General features: G+C 38.9%; 1 protein-coding gene across 2 annotated transcripts in view; it reads right to left on the bottom strand.

The window, feature by feature from the left end:
- SLC44A1 (solute carrier family 44 member 1) overlaps nucleotides 1–15,424 on the bottom strand; it is a 62,217-nt gene that overhangs the window by 29,187 nt on the left and 17,606 nt on the right. For both annotated transcript variants that reach the window (XM_080637078.1, XM_080637077.1), the window contains exons 2-4: nucleotides 14,673–14,762; nucleotides 12,123–12,265; nucleotides 4,498–4,634 (exon numbers count right to left, since the gene is read on the bottom strand). In XM_080637078.1, the coding sequence (XP_080493204.1) occupies nucleotides 4,498–4,634; nucleotides 12,123–12,265; nucleotides 14,673–14,762 (370 nt within the window). The remainder of the gene's footprint in view (nucleotides 1–4,497; nucleotides 4,635–12,122; nucleotides 12,266–14,672; nucleotides 14,763–15,424) is intronic.

The following is a 15,424-nucleotide window of genomic DNA, read 5'->3' on the forward strand; positions in this document are numbered from 1 at the left end:
TGGCTTATTAATGTAATCAATAACACAACACAATATTACTGGAGAACTCCACATGCAGCCAATTTCAGTTGTAAAAACAACTTAATTCTGACTACAGGATCCATTTCCAACACAAGACCCTGACAAGCAATTCTGGTAACAAGGCAGAGTAGCAGTGGGTGACTCCGTATCTCAAAACCAGTTATAGTGTACTTCTATTTCAGCTATTCAAAAAATGACACTCAAAACTAACATACCCAGGTGCCCAAAGAACTAGCAGCACAAAATCTCATTAACTGTAAGGAAAGTCACAAGCAAAGGTGTAAGTTTCAACCAGGACACCTTCACTAAACACAAAGTATGTGGGGGGAATGACAGCATAAGAAAAACAACAGAAGCTGGGAGCAACTGACGTAACTGCTATTTCTAAGGCGAGTACCAACAGTAACTGCAAAGACATACTCTGATTACTACACATGAAGAAGTTATTATCTTCAGGCAAAAGAAAAATCCTTTTTGTCTTCCCATGGTTCCTCCCCATAGCTCCCAGAGATGACCTGCTCTGACTTAGCCAGACTGATTTCCTTTATTGATTTCTTTCAGGTCAAACTCCGTAGCAGGCTTAATGTAGCTTTACCTCTGGCTCTAAGTCCACCTGGACCTCAAATAGCCTAGCCCAGCTACAGAATTCTAACAACTGAGATGCCTGTCAACATGTTGTAAAATAGAAAATTCATTTTAGGTTCCTAAACATGTATCCAGTCATTTACACAACAGATAGGAATATTAGTTCCCACAATGACCACTCACTATAGTTACCACTGAATTAAACACGGCAGAAGTTATGGCCACTTATTTTGCATTTCTTTTTAATAATGACATTTCATTATTCATTTGGCACAGTCATACGTAAATTATATCTTCAAGGATATTTCAAAATGCTTTTGCAAGTCCTTGAAAACAGCAGCACAATATGTCATGGACATTAAATTTTGAAGCATCAGTCAGATTACTGGAAAAAGCAGCTTTCAGTTCACATTACTCAAATTACACTTTTTAAGTGCCAAGACCAACAAAAACATTGAATCCCAAGTACTTCCTGCCTGAGGTGTTCTGCTGCATGAGAAAATCCTGGGGAGACCAGCCACAGCCAGTTCACAATATACAACGTTCTCCGTTGTGTCTAATCCATAGTTCCACAAACTTAAGCATCAGCATGGCTGTGTGAGAACAGCATTAGAACATGATCTCAGCCAACACTGCTCCTTTCTGCTCCTTCCTCCAGAAGTTACCAGAACATTCCCATATTTTAGAACTTGCACTTTTGCACAGGCTGAAGATCTGAGTGGTCAACTGCACAACTTTTTCCTTCCCTTTTTTCTTCCTTTTGTAGAAGGTTACAACTTGGTTTCCAGCTTTCTGGGTGCCAATTATTCTGAATAGGTTAAAGGTGCACACTGAAATGCGTTCTTAAAAACAGCCATGCTTTGTGAGGGATGGGCTTCTCCTCCTCTTTAGACAGAAAGATACCACAAATGCAGAACCTGACTGTGGGAGAACAAGAAGGGTGGGAGTGGGAGTGAAGTTACTGTTCTGAAATGTCAGCTGTGTATTCACCAAATCAGCTCCTTTCCCCAATTTACAGCAGAATACCAAGTATATTATTACTGATTCCGGAAGCCAAAATGATGCTTTGTCATGAAATGATCTTCATGCCTCAAGCAAGCATTTTCTCTGCCCTAAATGGTTATTTATAATCTTGCTTACAGAAAAATACAAGCTGTACTGCACAATAAGTAAGAGCTCTGCCATAATTGCTTTGAACCTTAGGGGCTGGCAGTTCTGACATGTTGTGTGGAGGCAATCAAGTGCCTGTCCCTCTTTGGAAAATATACCATAAATACTAAGCTAGCTGGAAGATCATATTGGCTATTGATAAAATCATAAATCAATATAAGGATATTGTAGTATATGTCATTATGTTACATCTTTTGATAAAGATGTTTAGATTTGAAAAAAACCCAACAAAACCAAACCAAAACAAACACCAAAAAAACATTTGAACTTACCATACCACCTCTCGACAGGATGAGGCACAACAGATGATTTCTCTGGGATAGAAGGGTTCTTAAGCAGTAATTTACGAAAGAATTCCAAGATGCATGGACAAGTAGGGTGATTATAGATATAACATGTGAGCCAGGTGAAAATGGCTGGCTCTTCAAATGCACATGCACAGAGCCCACCTCCAGCACAATTGCTATTTTCAGGCTGCAGGAAGGGTTAAAGTTTTCAGAAAGGCTCAGCACAGCAAAATTAAGAGTTGACTGCATTCTCTACCCATGTATTTAAAATACTAAGGTGTTTTTCTTTTTGAGTCTTAGAAGCTCAAGCCTGGGGAAATTCAGCATTATCACAAGAAAACAAATACATATGTCTTGCCCTCCTCCTTCTTCAGAATTTGACAGCTGATCTCTGAATTTCAACTAGATATCAAAAACAGTGAAATTGCAATTAAACTCTGTGCAGTCATGTTCAAAGTCCTAAGATTTCCTCATTATCCTTTTCACAGTGGAGTCTATGGTCGCTTGAATCAGACTGCCAAACATAATCCTAGTATTAATTAATTTAAACCCATTATCATAGTTACAAAGTGGATCTCAGAAAAATGATGCTGTTTACTGAGTACTACAGGTTTGGTGCTAAAGCACAGTTCCTGTTCTATTGCAAGACTGAATCATGCTTGGACTTTTACTATACATATGCTATATTTAAAATTATCAGTACTTAAGCTGTTCATTTGCTGCAGACCATCACTTTTTTGGAACCTGCATAGCAGAAATATAGCCATGATGACAATATTTCTCTGAACTGTGTGATTTCAGTCTTACATACAGTTCATCTACAAAAGCAGAGTTCAATATAGTTTATAACCTGTTTTGGATAAGCCGAATTCCTAATGAAAATTAGGAATCAAACTCATCAACAATTGTGTTCTGCTGTAACACCTGGCTTGATACTTTTGACCAAGCTTCTGTAAACTGAAACAACTCTGATACTAATAAAAAATACATATATCCTTCATCTTAAAACAAAGGAAGATATAGATAGAACAGATAATCAGGGAGCATGTTTTAAGAAGAGTGGGTATATTTTAAAAAATGGCTAAAATGAATATATTTCAGGCACAGTTAGAAGGAGACTTGACTTATAAACACAGAAACAATGTTTGTGGCAAAACAAGGCATGACTACATTTCATTATTTCCAGGGGTACTTAAGAAACTTCACTACTAATGGCCTTGACTTCACACCAACAAATAACCGGTCTCATTAGTTAAGAAAAACACAGCATGCTCAGGTAAGGGGTAAAGAGACAAACTACAGATATTGGCTAGTTTCACTGGGTGCTTATATTTGACAATAGCACACAGATCAGGTGAAGAAGCTCCCTTTCTCAGACCATCCACTGCACTGTGCCAGCACAGCTGTTTGTGAAGCTCCACACATGCTCTGATGCCACATGATAGTTCAGCTCCGTGATTCAGGCTGTCAGGCACCCAGGTGTGAGGGCACAATGCAGTGGGAGAACCAAGGGCACTAACAGTATTGTATGGCCACTTAACTCGCTCTGCTTTCAAATAAGAAGTACTCACCTGACCTGTACCAGAATAGAAATCAACATTTCTTTTCCTTCTGTGTAATCTGTTTCACTGCTTTGAACTTGGTCACTCAGACTGACTCATCATTAGGTAACTATCTTGCAATGAAATCTTACTGCAGCATTTTAGAAGATTAAGGAGGCAAGCTTAGGACAAAACACTCACTTAAATAGCTGAAACCCCCTGAAATTTCCTCAAATTAAGTTATCTTTACTTTCTTTTGGAATGCCCAAAAGTTGGTTAACTCTCATGCATTTTATTCCATACAGTGTTAAAATTTAAATTGAGCTAGTAATATCAGTATTACTACCACAGAGAAAAACTACTGGTTTTAAGGAGATAATATCTTATTTGTTAGTAACATTAGTTTCCTTTATGCTTCTTTGAAAAAGTGTAAGAAAACAAAACAAACCCCAGAAACTGCACTGTAGCACTGAATGAAAACAGGAATATTTTCATATACACAGCCATACTCTGTGCAGCAAGTGCCGTTCAATAGCAGCATTGCTCACTAACCCCATATACATGAGGGCATTTCAACAGCATTACTGTTAAGCAGCAATGTCAGAACAGTTCAGTAGGTGTTGAAAACATACTGTATAATCAGACATCTCATCAAATTCTTGTTACACATTGTACTCCTATTTTAACAATGAGTTTTCAAAACTGCCCAAGGCTTGACAGAAGCATACTTATACTGTGAGACTTAAAGTTTTAGCTTAATAAAGATATCACATTATTTCTACTGATATTTCTTAATACATATTTCATTTTTAGTTCAGCTAATGCACAAGTCTCTTTTTAATCCTATGACAGTATCTCGTACATGAACAAAAACAAATGCACTTTTTGCATACCATTAGTTTCCGCAAATTTCTGAATATCAGCCAGAGTTTTTAGTTCTTTCCTTGGACAAGCAGACACACACAAAGCAAGAGACTTGATCTTCTGGTGTACTAGATCAATGTTGCATGGATCTAAGAAGAACACATACCTAGAGAAAAAAAAAAGTAAATTACTTACATTTTAATTAACAATTACACTGAACAAAATCAATTTCATTTAAAGCTAAAGGCTTCCGCCAAGACTAATCTTCAGTCTATCCAGAAACACAGGAAATCTGATGTCATAATTGTGTGGGTCAAAAGAATTCACATACTCTGCATATCCACCTCAAATATATGAATGTTTATATGCTTCTGGATCACACAGAATGGATGTTAAACTCTATCAGACTCAAGCCCAATCACATGGTGCTGCTCATAAAACCAACAGCACTTTCCATGGCTCTTCACAGATACAAGTCCAAACACTCACAAACAAAGTTCTATTCCAACCTTGAACTTCAAGATTTCCAACTTTATCCAAAAAGACTCAACAAACCTGTAAGGTTATACTCACACTGCAAAAAGAACAAAGTTTGTGGCTATTTTAATGAATACACATTTCACCAGTAATTAAGAACAGCTTTTTTGTTTAGATTGATTTTCCACACTACTGGACCATATGACTGAGCAGATTACTTTGACACTTATTTTGAAAGAAAAATTGTTCAGATATTTCAAGTAGAACTATATAATGCTCATGTGCAGTATTTTAAAGAGATTCTATTTTCTAACTCTTCATGATGAGGCACTGCCATTAAAAAACCCAGTGCATGAAATAGGTATGATAGCTTCCTAGCTAACATCTTCTTCTGGCTATACACATTTTATCACAAATGCTAACCTTACAGTATTGTTCATTTATGGTATAAAACAGATGCAGAATGTTCTTCTATTCTGAAATTGAACAAGTTTTTCAAATTCCTACAAATATGGTAATGTATTATGCACTGAAATACTTTTTTTCGTATTATCTAGCATCATTATAGGAAAAAACACTAAACCACCACATAAAATGCCATTTCTATTCTTGCAGTCCAGAGGATGGGAATTTATTTGGTAATAAGCAAAAATCCCTTCTGTTCCCAGAGTGCATCTAGGTCATGCCTGAACACTTTCAGTCTATACACTAGTTGCTGTCTAACTTTCCCACACAGAAAGACTCTTCTAATTACCCAGTTCCAGTATACAAGAATTATTAGTACATAGTATAGTCTTACTTCTTGGAAGTCCATCAAATCCCATTTCATCTGTATCAAATACAATGTGGCAATAGACTACTTTCATTCCTAAAACATTTTTTTCCTTGTCCACACCTCTATGAAAATTATTCAGTGCTATTTCTGGAGTTTTTTACTTAATACACACTATACACTTCAGGACTCCATAGATCATAAAAGTCTAAGGAAGCAAATGCATGCAAACACGAAAATTTCTGTCCACAGACACAGCCAAAGTAACTGAATGTGAGCAATAAGCCACTAATTCCACAGTTCGCCTTTATACCAAGAAAAATACTCCTGAGCTAATACCAAGAAATACAATACTTGCATTAACTAGACACTCCTGTTACAGCTTTCTCTTCATGTGGGCAAGTTCCTGCGTTTGCTATTCCATACCGTAAGGGTACATGGAAGGAGAACATCTGCTCCTTCGAGGGTATCTGGTCAAAGGAGCTACAAATAACCTACAGAATCAAACCTGACTGACATGTAGTAAGGGAGGTTGTGACGGGAATAAAGTTGGTCAGTAGAACTAATTGGCAAGGATATGTGGAGTGTGAGAACTGTTATCTTTGAGTAAGATTATCTGGTTAAGAACCTTGCCAAACCATGCTGATAAAGAGGAGGGACACACCTCTTGAAAACATAAGCCTTGACCATTTACTGCTAATAAAAAGTAATGGGAGACAAACCCAGTCCATCACAATAATTGATGTGCTATCAAGAAACTCCAGGCAATGAATTCACAACTGATAAGGATGCAAACCCAAGGATGAAGGAAACAAGAGGGGTCAGTGGTACTGTAACAGCTGCTGAGGGAATGTGCATGGGACAGGATTCAGGCAGAAAGAAAGGGGATGGGGCAGACAGAAAGAGGTCTAAAAGGGGACAGTTGTGTGTCAGCTGACATTGCTCAGCCTATTGGTCTGCCCTGTCTTTTTTAGTAAATCCTTTCTTAACTCTGTGCAATTCCAGTCACTAGCCCACACACACAGGTGCTGCAAGTACTGCAAGCACTAAGTGCCAGCTACTGGGGGAACCACCATAACAGATTTGGTGCCAGCGACTGAAGTCAGACCAGCAGTTTAGGTGTCCTGGACCTGTGGTGTCTGCTACCAAAGTGAACAGGGTCTCACTGCCAATGATTGGGGCAAGGAGCTGTCTTGGCCACCACTCACTGAGGAGCTAGCAACATGTGTCCCCAAAAAACAGTTACAGAGGAAAAGGGCTCAGCACAGGTGGCTGGAGCAGGACAACGAGTCACAGCCTGTGTGGTGCTAGCTACTGGCAGGGGCTGAGCATCCACACCTTCCCCAAAGCAGCATGTTCATGTGTAACACACCAGCCAACTCCAAGATGTACTAGCTGTTGAGCAGAAGGCTCTGGGTCCAGGCAGAGGGGTCAGGTGGGCAAAGGGGCTGTTCTAGTATATCAAGATGCCTGTGGGATGAGTGTGCATGTTTGTTAGTAACCACCAAACTGGAACAGCTGCAAGTAGGGTGGACCCACTGGAGTGAGTAAACGGAGCCTGAGATTCAGGCAGGGGTGCAGAGTGAGCACAGGGGCGGCACTAGTACTTGGGGGATCCATAAATGTAGGTGTGCTTGTGAACCTGGAGAGTTTCATGTGTGTGACCTTGTCTCTGCCAGCCCACAAGGAGGAAGGGACATGGCTGGCTGTGCTTGAAAGTATTGTGGGTGCTGCTGAAGGCAGTGCTTTCTCAGTTGCTGTGGTTAGTAACCAGCCATATCAGTGTCCCATGTGTCTGTTCATCCACATTCCTCACGCCCAGGCAGAAATCCTGGGTCCCAGAATGGATCAGGCTGGGCTCCAGTGGTTGGTCAGAAGGCTTCTCCAAACGTCCCTTAACACATATTAACTTAAAAAAACAAGTCAGGAATGTCAGCATTAACAGGCTAGAATCCACCCCATATCTACTGCGATTCAAACTCAAGGGCCAAGGTATAATTTTATTGGTCAGAAGAATTTAAGAATATTTTGTAAAACAAACACTGCAGTTTTAAATCAAGGCTAGAAATTTAGGAATACAATCCAACTACAGTGCGATGTGGAGTTTTGTCAGAAGCATACTGTGTTGGCATACTCTTAAACAAACACATGTAATTCAAACACTGAATTACATGGTTCAGAGACAGGTCTGGCAGCAGTAAGGCAGCTGCAAAGCAAACTCAAGCTACCAAATCCGCAGCTTCAATCCATGGCCTAGGAAGACAGAATTAAACTTTTTTTTTCATTTCTAGCAGCTAAAACAGGAATCAAAATGCTAGGCACCAGTATTACAAGGGAAACGGTATTTTGGTTTCAGTTTATGAAGCTTACTTGCCGAAAGTAAGTGATTTTACTGCAGAAAATTCTATACTGTGTCACCACCAAGCAGATTTTGTTTCCCAATAGAAGAATGTACTTCCATGCCTTGTGCTGCAATTTCAGTTATTTAGAATTAACAATAGACTAATTTGTTGATAAGAAAGTAACCTGGATGAGCAATGCAAAGACTGAAGTAAAGAAAGTAATCATATTGTTAGACATGTTTCCACACTGCAAACCAAAAATTGTTTGCTATAGGAAATTCAGTATATCAGATTTACAACCTAGGAATCATCTTTATGCATATTTATGATGTATCAGAGAAGATCCCTCTGCAGAGATCTTGAGGGTACTGGTGGATGAAAAGCTGGACATGACCCAGCAGTGTGCTTTCGCAGCCCATAAAGGCAACCATATGCTGGTCTGCATCACAAGAAGTGTGATCAGGAAGTGAATTCTTCACCTCTACTCCAATCTAAGCCCTCAATCAATCTAAACCCTCTACTCAATCTAAACCCTCCTGTGGCACAACTTGAGGCCATTTCCTGTCATCCTATCATTTGTTACCTGGGAGAATAATCTGACATCCACCTCATTACGACCTCCTTTCAGGTAGCTGGAGAGAGCTATGAGGTCCCCCTTGAGCCTGCTTTTCTCCAAACAAAACAATCCGAGTTCCCTTAGCTGCCCTTAATAGGATCAGTTCTCTAGGAATTTCCTGGTTTTATTGCCCTTCTCTGGACCCACTCCCGCACCTCAATGTCTCTCTTGTAGTGAGGGACTCAGAACTGAACACAGGATTAGAGGTGCAGCCTCACCAGTGCTGAGTACAGGAGGATGATCACTTTAGAACAGATACAAGGAATAAATTCTTTACTGTGAGGGTGGTGAAACACTGTACCAGGCTGCCCAGGGAATCTGTGGATGCCTCATCCCTGGCAAGTTCAAAGCCAGGTGCGACAGGGCCTAAAGCAACATGGTCTAGCTGAAGATGTTCCTGTCCATGGCAGTGGTGTTGGGCTAGATAATCTTTAAAGGTGCCTTTGAATCTGAAGCATTCTACAGTTCTGTAACTCTTTGATATTAAAAATTCACTTTTTTGAAAATCCAGGTTTGTTAAAAGAATCTCTGCAATAAAGGAACCGTAATTTCAAAATTAGCAAAGTTTGGGGTTTTTTTATAAATAAATAAATAAATAAATAAATCAACAATTTTGGCTTCTGCGTGGTAGCTTACTAGGCAAACATCCTATTACCTGTTCATGCCCATGAGAAATACAGCAGTCTCCTTTTCCCTCGCAAAAACAGGAAGAGAAAGCATTATCATTTTGTACACTACCCCTTGATTCTGGAAGCACTATGGCAAATCATATGAACAAGCCTATCTCACCTTCAAGTACTTCGTGCACTTAGTTTGCCAGTGTCACTGATTTTCTGTCAGCCTTTGAGGCACCTCTTTATAGGCAAACGAGTACTTCACTGAATAAGCTTTGCTGTGATCTACAAGCATCTTATCACAGTAATGGAGAAGTAAATTAAGTGATCACAGCCACTTTAAACAAATTATGGGTAGGGCATATACAGTTTCACTCAAATTCTTTGTATGCATGCTGCAAATGCTTCCTGGATTTTGCCACTACCTAAACCCCACAAATCCTCCTGAGTCAAAGGCATTTATTAAGACAGAATTCCACCTTAATGCTTCCCTATAGCAGCACATGCACATCTTCTCACACTTGACTGAACAGCACAGAGTGAATTCTGTCCAAGCAGAAATGTATTGGTAATCAAAAACTCAGTTTGAACTTGCATTTCAGGGATTTATACTTGGCTGCTACGGTCATCATCTATTTGAAAATAAAAGGTCATTTTTAACCCCTGTATTACTGCCAGAACTTGAAAAGCAGGAAGCTTATTTGAAGCAAACAGGCTTAATGAGAATTCACTGCCAGAGTTAGACTATAATCCTGTGTCTCACTCTAAAGCACAGCCTACTAAAGCTGTACTGTGTTTTCTTTGTAAAAATAAAAAGATGCCTAAGACCAAGCTGTAAAATCCTCCTTTGCAACATTTCTTCTCACTGGTTTCAGTGCAACTGATGCACATAGATCAAATGAAATCTGTGTGAGGACTCTGCTCTTCACCCTTACCACCCAGATTTCGGTGTCCGCTCAGACCACATCCATTTCACTTCCTCATTACAGTGCTCATGGGTTGCTGTCGTTTACAAGGAAGAAAATGTTATTTTTACAGATGATTTAACTTTTCTGCCTTGGAAATGAAGACAAAATTACCTTGCAAGCAGAATGAAATGAGAATAACTTCATGTTTCCAGAACATGTACAGCTTAAAGCCCTTTCTTTCTCTACACAAACTGAAATGCAGAAGCAAGAAGAAGAGTTTATTTTTACAGTCTGCCTCAAAAATATTTCGACAGAATAGCATTAAATACTCCCATGAACTGGACCTCAGACACTGCAGGAACTCCATCTGCTAGAGACAGATGCAAAGCAAATAGTTTTTGCTGAGAAATTGCAGAGGAAATAAAAAAACTATAGGGTGTGAGAGTGGGAAGGATCCCTTGCTTACGTAAGAACTGGCCTCTTCCAAAGCGGGCACTCTGGACTGTACCAGGCACTTCACTGTGAACAGTTACATAATAATCTGCCTTGGTAGGAAGTTTTCTCTCTCAACCAAATGGAGATGATTATATCCCATATGGGTGTATTTATTTATTCGCTTAGGTCATGCCTCCAGCCATGATACCTTTATTAGAAAAACATAATCCTTTAGAACCTTATTAAGACTTTGATAAGCAACAGGCTCTATTAACTGTGTTTAAAGTGGTCTCTATTTTTATTTGCTTTCTTTCGACTTTCTCTTTACAAGAAGAAATCACTTAGCAGTGGGAAATATTTCTCCTCACGATGGCCTGATTTCTGTCACATGTAGGAGACACACTATGAACTGTTACGTTTCAATAAGGCATCTGAGTTTCTCCACCTTCACACCTCAGACACCGTTTCTTTCTAAACATAAGTTTAAAATTTTAATTTTTTTTATTTTCTTTAACAACACAGGAATGACAATTTTGTACTGAATCCACCTAATTTTAGGTAGTGCTAAATTTTTTATATAAAAAGGTAGAAAAACTATCCTGTTGGAAGCTGTGATTAGATTATGAAGTTATTCTCTCGACAAAAGAAATCTCTAAAAATTTTCAGCCTATTTTATTTAAATCAAATTCTTCTGGTAACCCATCAGTTACCTACCCACATTATACCTTAAATCAGATATTCAGAAACCCTTATTATAGCAACTCAAAATAAGCAGATCTTAGGAAAGCATCCTTCCAAAACAATTCATGCAAATAATAGATTTTCTGTTAACTTGAAAATGAAGTGTGAAGCAAAAGGATATCAGAGTCAGAAATCAAAGTTATTTTAGTTCATAATCACCAATGAGATAAACATCTTATACCTGTGCTGGTTCTGACCTGTAAGTATGTGTTTTAACATGACACTGCTTAATAAGAGCTCTGTGCTGCTTAAAGTTCTGTGCATTTTCTCAACAAGCCACTTATATATATTCTGCTTACAGTTTAAACTCTCATTTTAATGTGTCAGAGTCATCCCATCTCCCCCTAAACTTGATGACAAAAAATGAGTATACAACATCAAAGGCAACCATTTCTACATATGTATCAAAGGCCTGTTCCCAAATCTGAGAATACTTGTTGTACCTAAAACTCAAACAAGATTCTTCAGTGGGCTGATACAGTCTCCTATATAAAGTGGATGCCAAGAAAGGGAAATTCTCTCAATATCTTAGCTGTACTTACACCACACATCTGTCAACATATACTCTCAAAGTCGTACTGCTGGTTGTTACAAAAGACAGTTGTTCTCTAGCTGACAGGAGTGGAGAAGGACAAGTAATAATGAGTTAGCATATCCCTTTTTCCAGTTTATTGAAAACCACTCTCAAAGGAAGACAGGTTTTGCCTTTCCTGGTTTACAGAATGAAGCAATTGGAATCCCATACTCACTTCTTGTGTGTGAGGTCCAGACCACTGTTGACTATTCCCTCCACCTTTACATTTTTCTGCCCACAAATATTTCCATAACTGTCATATCCTGAAAGCAGTCTTGCAGCTGCTCCTGTAGCTATTGAAAAGCCACAGATAAAACCCTGGAGGAGGAAAAAAAAAGAAAACCAACATAGTTCAGTAATACTCGTGACATCTGGTTAAAGTCAGTTTAATCCATTTATTTCTAAGTGGAGGTTCTTTAAAAATTCTTTCAGACTGAAAAAGGAAAGACAAGGACGATCCAGAGAACTGTTGTGCAATTATAAAATTGAATGCAGTTCGAAAGAGAATTCAGACATCTAATGCTGCACATTATCCAAGCATAGTTAAGAATCCTGTAGGTGATTGAGTCATATTGTCAGCAAGTGGTGCATGAAGCAGAAGGGAGGAGGCCAAGGGCAGGCACTGGAGAGCTAGAAGCAGAACTGGAGTTGTCAAGGATTAGTATGCATCCTGGAGGATTCCCAACAGTCCAGATTTTCCTGCTTTAAGTTTCTCCTGTTCTTTTCCTTCAAATTGTGTACTTTCAAAGATAACCTAGAATCTAGAAGTCTATCTGACATAAGTTCCCTTTAAAGAAAACCTCCAAAGCAAGTGACCAGATCAAGGCCACTATGCTAGGCTCAAACGCAGGAAAGAAACAGACCCAGAGCAGGGGAATACAAAACAGCTCAGAGTAATGCTTCAGTATCAGGGAGGCCTTGCTGTGAACTTTCAGATGTATTTCACCAACAAAACAAAGATGAAGGCAGTGATTATGCAGAGGACTGTCCCAAAAGAATCATTAGCTCTCTAGGAACACTGCTGACAGGGAGAAGTGAACCATCAGTTCACTCCACTACCATCAATGAACTTTTCATAGATGAGGCAAGCTAAGATTTCAGAAGGGAAAGCAGAGTAAACAGCTGAGACAAATGTGTGGAGCAACCGATGACAGCAACAGGATCAGATGAGATGGTGACAACAGATAATGAAGTTGGCATGGAACTGTTGAAGTATGGGTGGTTTTTAAAGGTCTGAAGCTACAGGAGAGTGGCCTTCTCTGACAGACATGCTATCAATATATAGAAATTCCAGACAGCAAGCTGGTCATTATCTTTCTCTTACCAATGCACTAACGCACTCATAGACTTAATATTCGAAGTGTAAACAAGGGCAAAGTGAGCGAAAGGCTATCATAAGTAATTAAAGTTATTTCCATCACTCACTTTCAATTTCTCAGATCCCTTACTACTCTGTAAAGGACATATGAGCATGCATTTTACTTACATTAGTACTCAGGTTCTTGGCTTGTTCAAGAATTTCTTCCCTACACACAAGGCAAGTGAAATAATGCACCTACCTCCATCTAAGCTAATTTACAACAGTGCAGGGATGCCCACCTCACCCATTATAGTACCTGACCTTTCAGATGAAGTGTCCTAGAACAGTAACTAACAGGATATTTGACCCAATAAGAAAATTGCTCTGTATATCATACTGCTTAGGCAGGAAAATCTGGAACACTCACAGCAGATTAACAAATAATTGGGGGAACAGGTACGTATGGACTGAGTAACCACAGAACATCAACAAAGACAGGAAAAAAAACAACCACAAAAGAACTGCTTGTTTCAGGAAGTATTGTGCTTTTTACAATCTTAAGATGTTCACACTACAGTAAGAATATAATTCATATGATTTAAACAAAACATTACGCTTTTACATTTGAAGCACAGAAAATAACAAACACTTTGGGAAAATAAATTTTACAGTGGAATAATTCCAAAGACCAGATACCAAGGCACAGCAGAAAAGAAAGCTGACAGCACAGAAGTTCCAAACTCCTAAGGGCTACTGCTTGCAACACAGCAGTATAAGACAGTGAGAAACATTCCCTGTTTAGGAAGGTCCATGAAACAAAAGAAGATAAAAAAAACTGTATTCCTGATTTTCACTCCTCTGCAGCTTTTGAAGGTTTGTTTTTTAAATATAAAGCGCACAGCGTTGTGAGGCTATGTTGAGAAATATGGCAGTTTCATCACACAGGATGAAACTGGGATAACTTGGAAAGAAAGATCTTGCCATTAGTACTACGGTTATTAATAGTATAACAGCATCCAAGAAAAAACAAGTCGACTTTTTGATATTCACGATTTCTGTTTCTCAGAAAAAAGTTTACTGTGATACACAGAACTGTTTACCAGACTCAAAGCTGGATACACACAGTCTCATAAGGAACATGAGTCAAGTGATACCTCACCATGTTGAAAATCACTTACAAGTGAAACTGGAGTTTCAGGGGAAGGGAAGCCAGAAGAATAACTGACACAAATAATAAACTATGGATTCCTACCAAAGGTCTTTGATACATACATACTACCTGCTTCAGTTGTACATCTGATAGTTCACATGCCAGTATACCCTCAACTTACTCAGTGACTAAGTTACTGAAGGGTTTTAAAACTTCTAATAAATGCACAATCTTTAACTATATAACATTCACAGGATCCTTTGAGTTTTACTCACCATTCCTACACAGAAGAGGATAAATAAGAGTAGCCATGGTACATCTGTGCAGCTGTGGTCCTCGAGAGGCTTCCACTCTCGCTTAGAGCTCTTGAGTGAGAAAAGAGGGGTGAGGTTAACAACATTTAATAAACTGTCTTCTATTCATAACAGATAAATCCAGAAAACAAATATCCAGGGCATTAGCATATAGCAGGAGTTATCTTTAAACTCTGACACAGCTGAAGCAGCTTTGTCAAAAAACTTAAAAAGGCAGGCTCATGAAAGACTCTTCAAAATAAGCACCTCCATGGGAAGCTAGACCAACAAAGAATTATTTACACAGAAAACAGGTAATTTTCCCAGGAATTTACAGGTATTTATCCACAAGCAAGGTTATTTTCCCTTATTTTTTTATTAACAAAAGCTAATGGCATGGGATCAACAATATCTGCTACTGCAGTCTTCCACAACTACCTTCCAACAATCTGCTTTCCAAGAAGGGTAAAAGGCTGAACTTCTCAAAAGCTCTTCAGTTTTAAAACACCATTTACAGGTTTAACAAGTTTTGCACACAGTGAATGTAGAAATGAGCTAATAAATTGCTGTTAAAGGAACAGTTCTCTACCTGCCAAGAGGCAGCTGAGCTTAACATGTCAGCAAAAAAATCCCTAGTCAGTATAGCCCAGATGCCAGAAAGGAAAGTTGTGTACTTAAAGGTTGAAATATTCAGTGATGGAGGTTCTATTGCAGAGTATAATGAAAGCATTGTA

Source organism: Psittacula echo (assembly GCF_963264785.1).
Source record: "Psittacula echo genome assembly, chromosome: Z".
NCBI lineage: Eukaryota > Metazoa > Chordata > Aves > Psittaciformes > Psittacidae > Psittacula > Psittacula echo.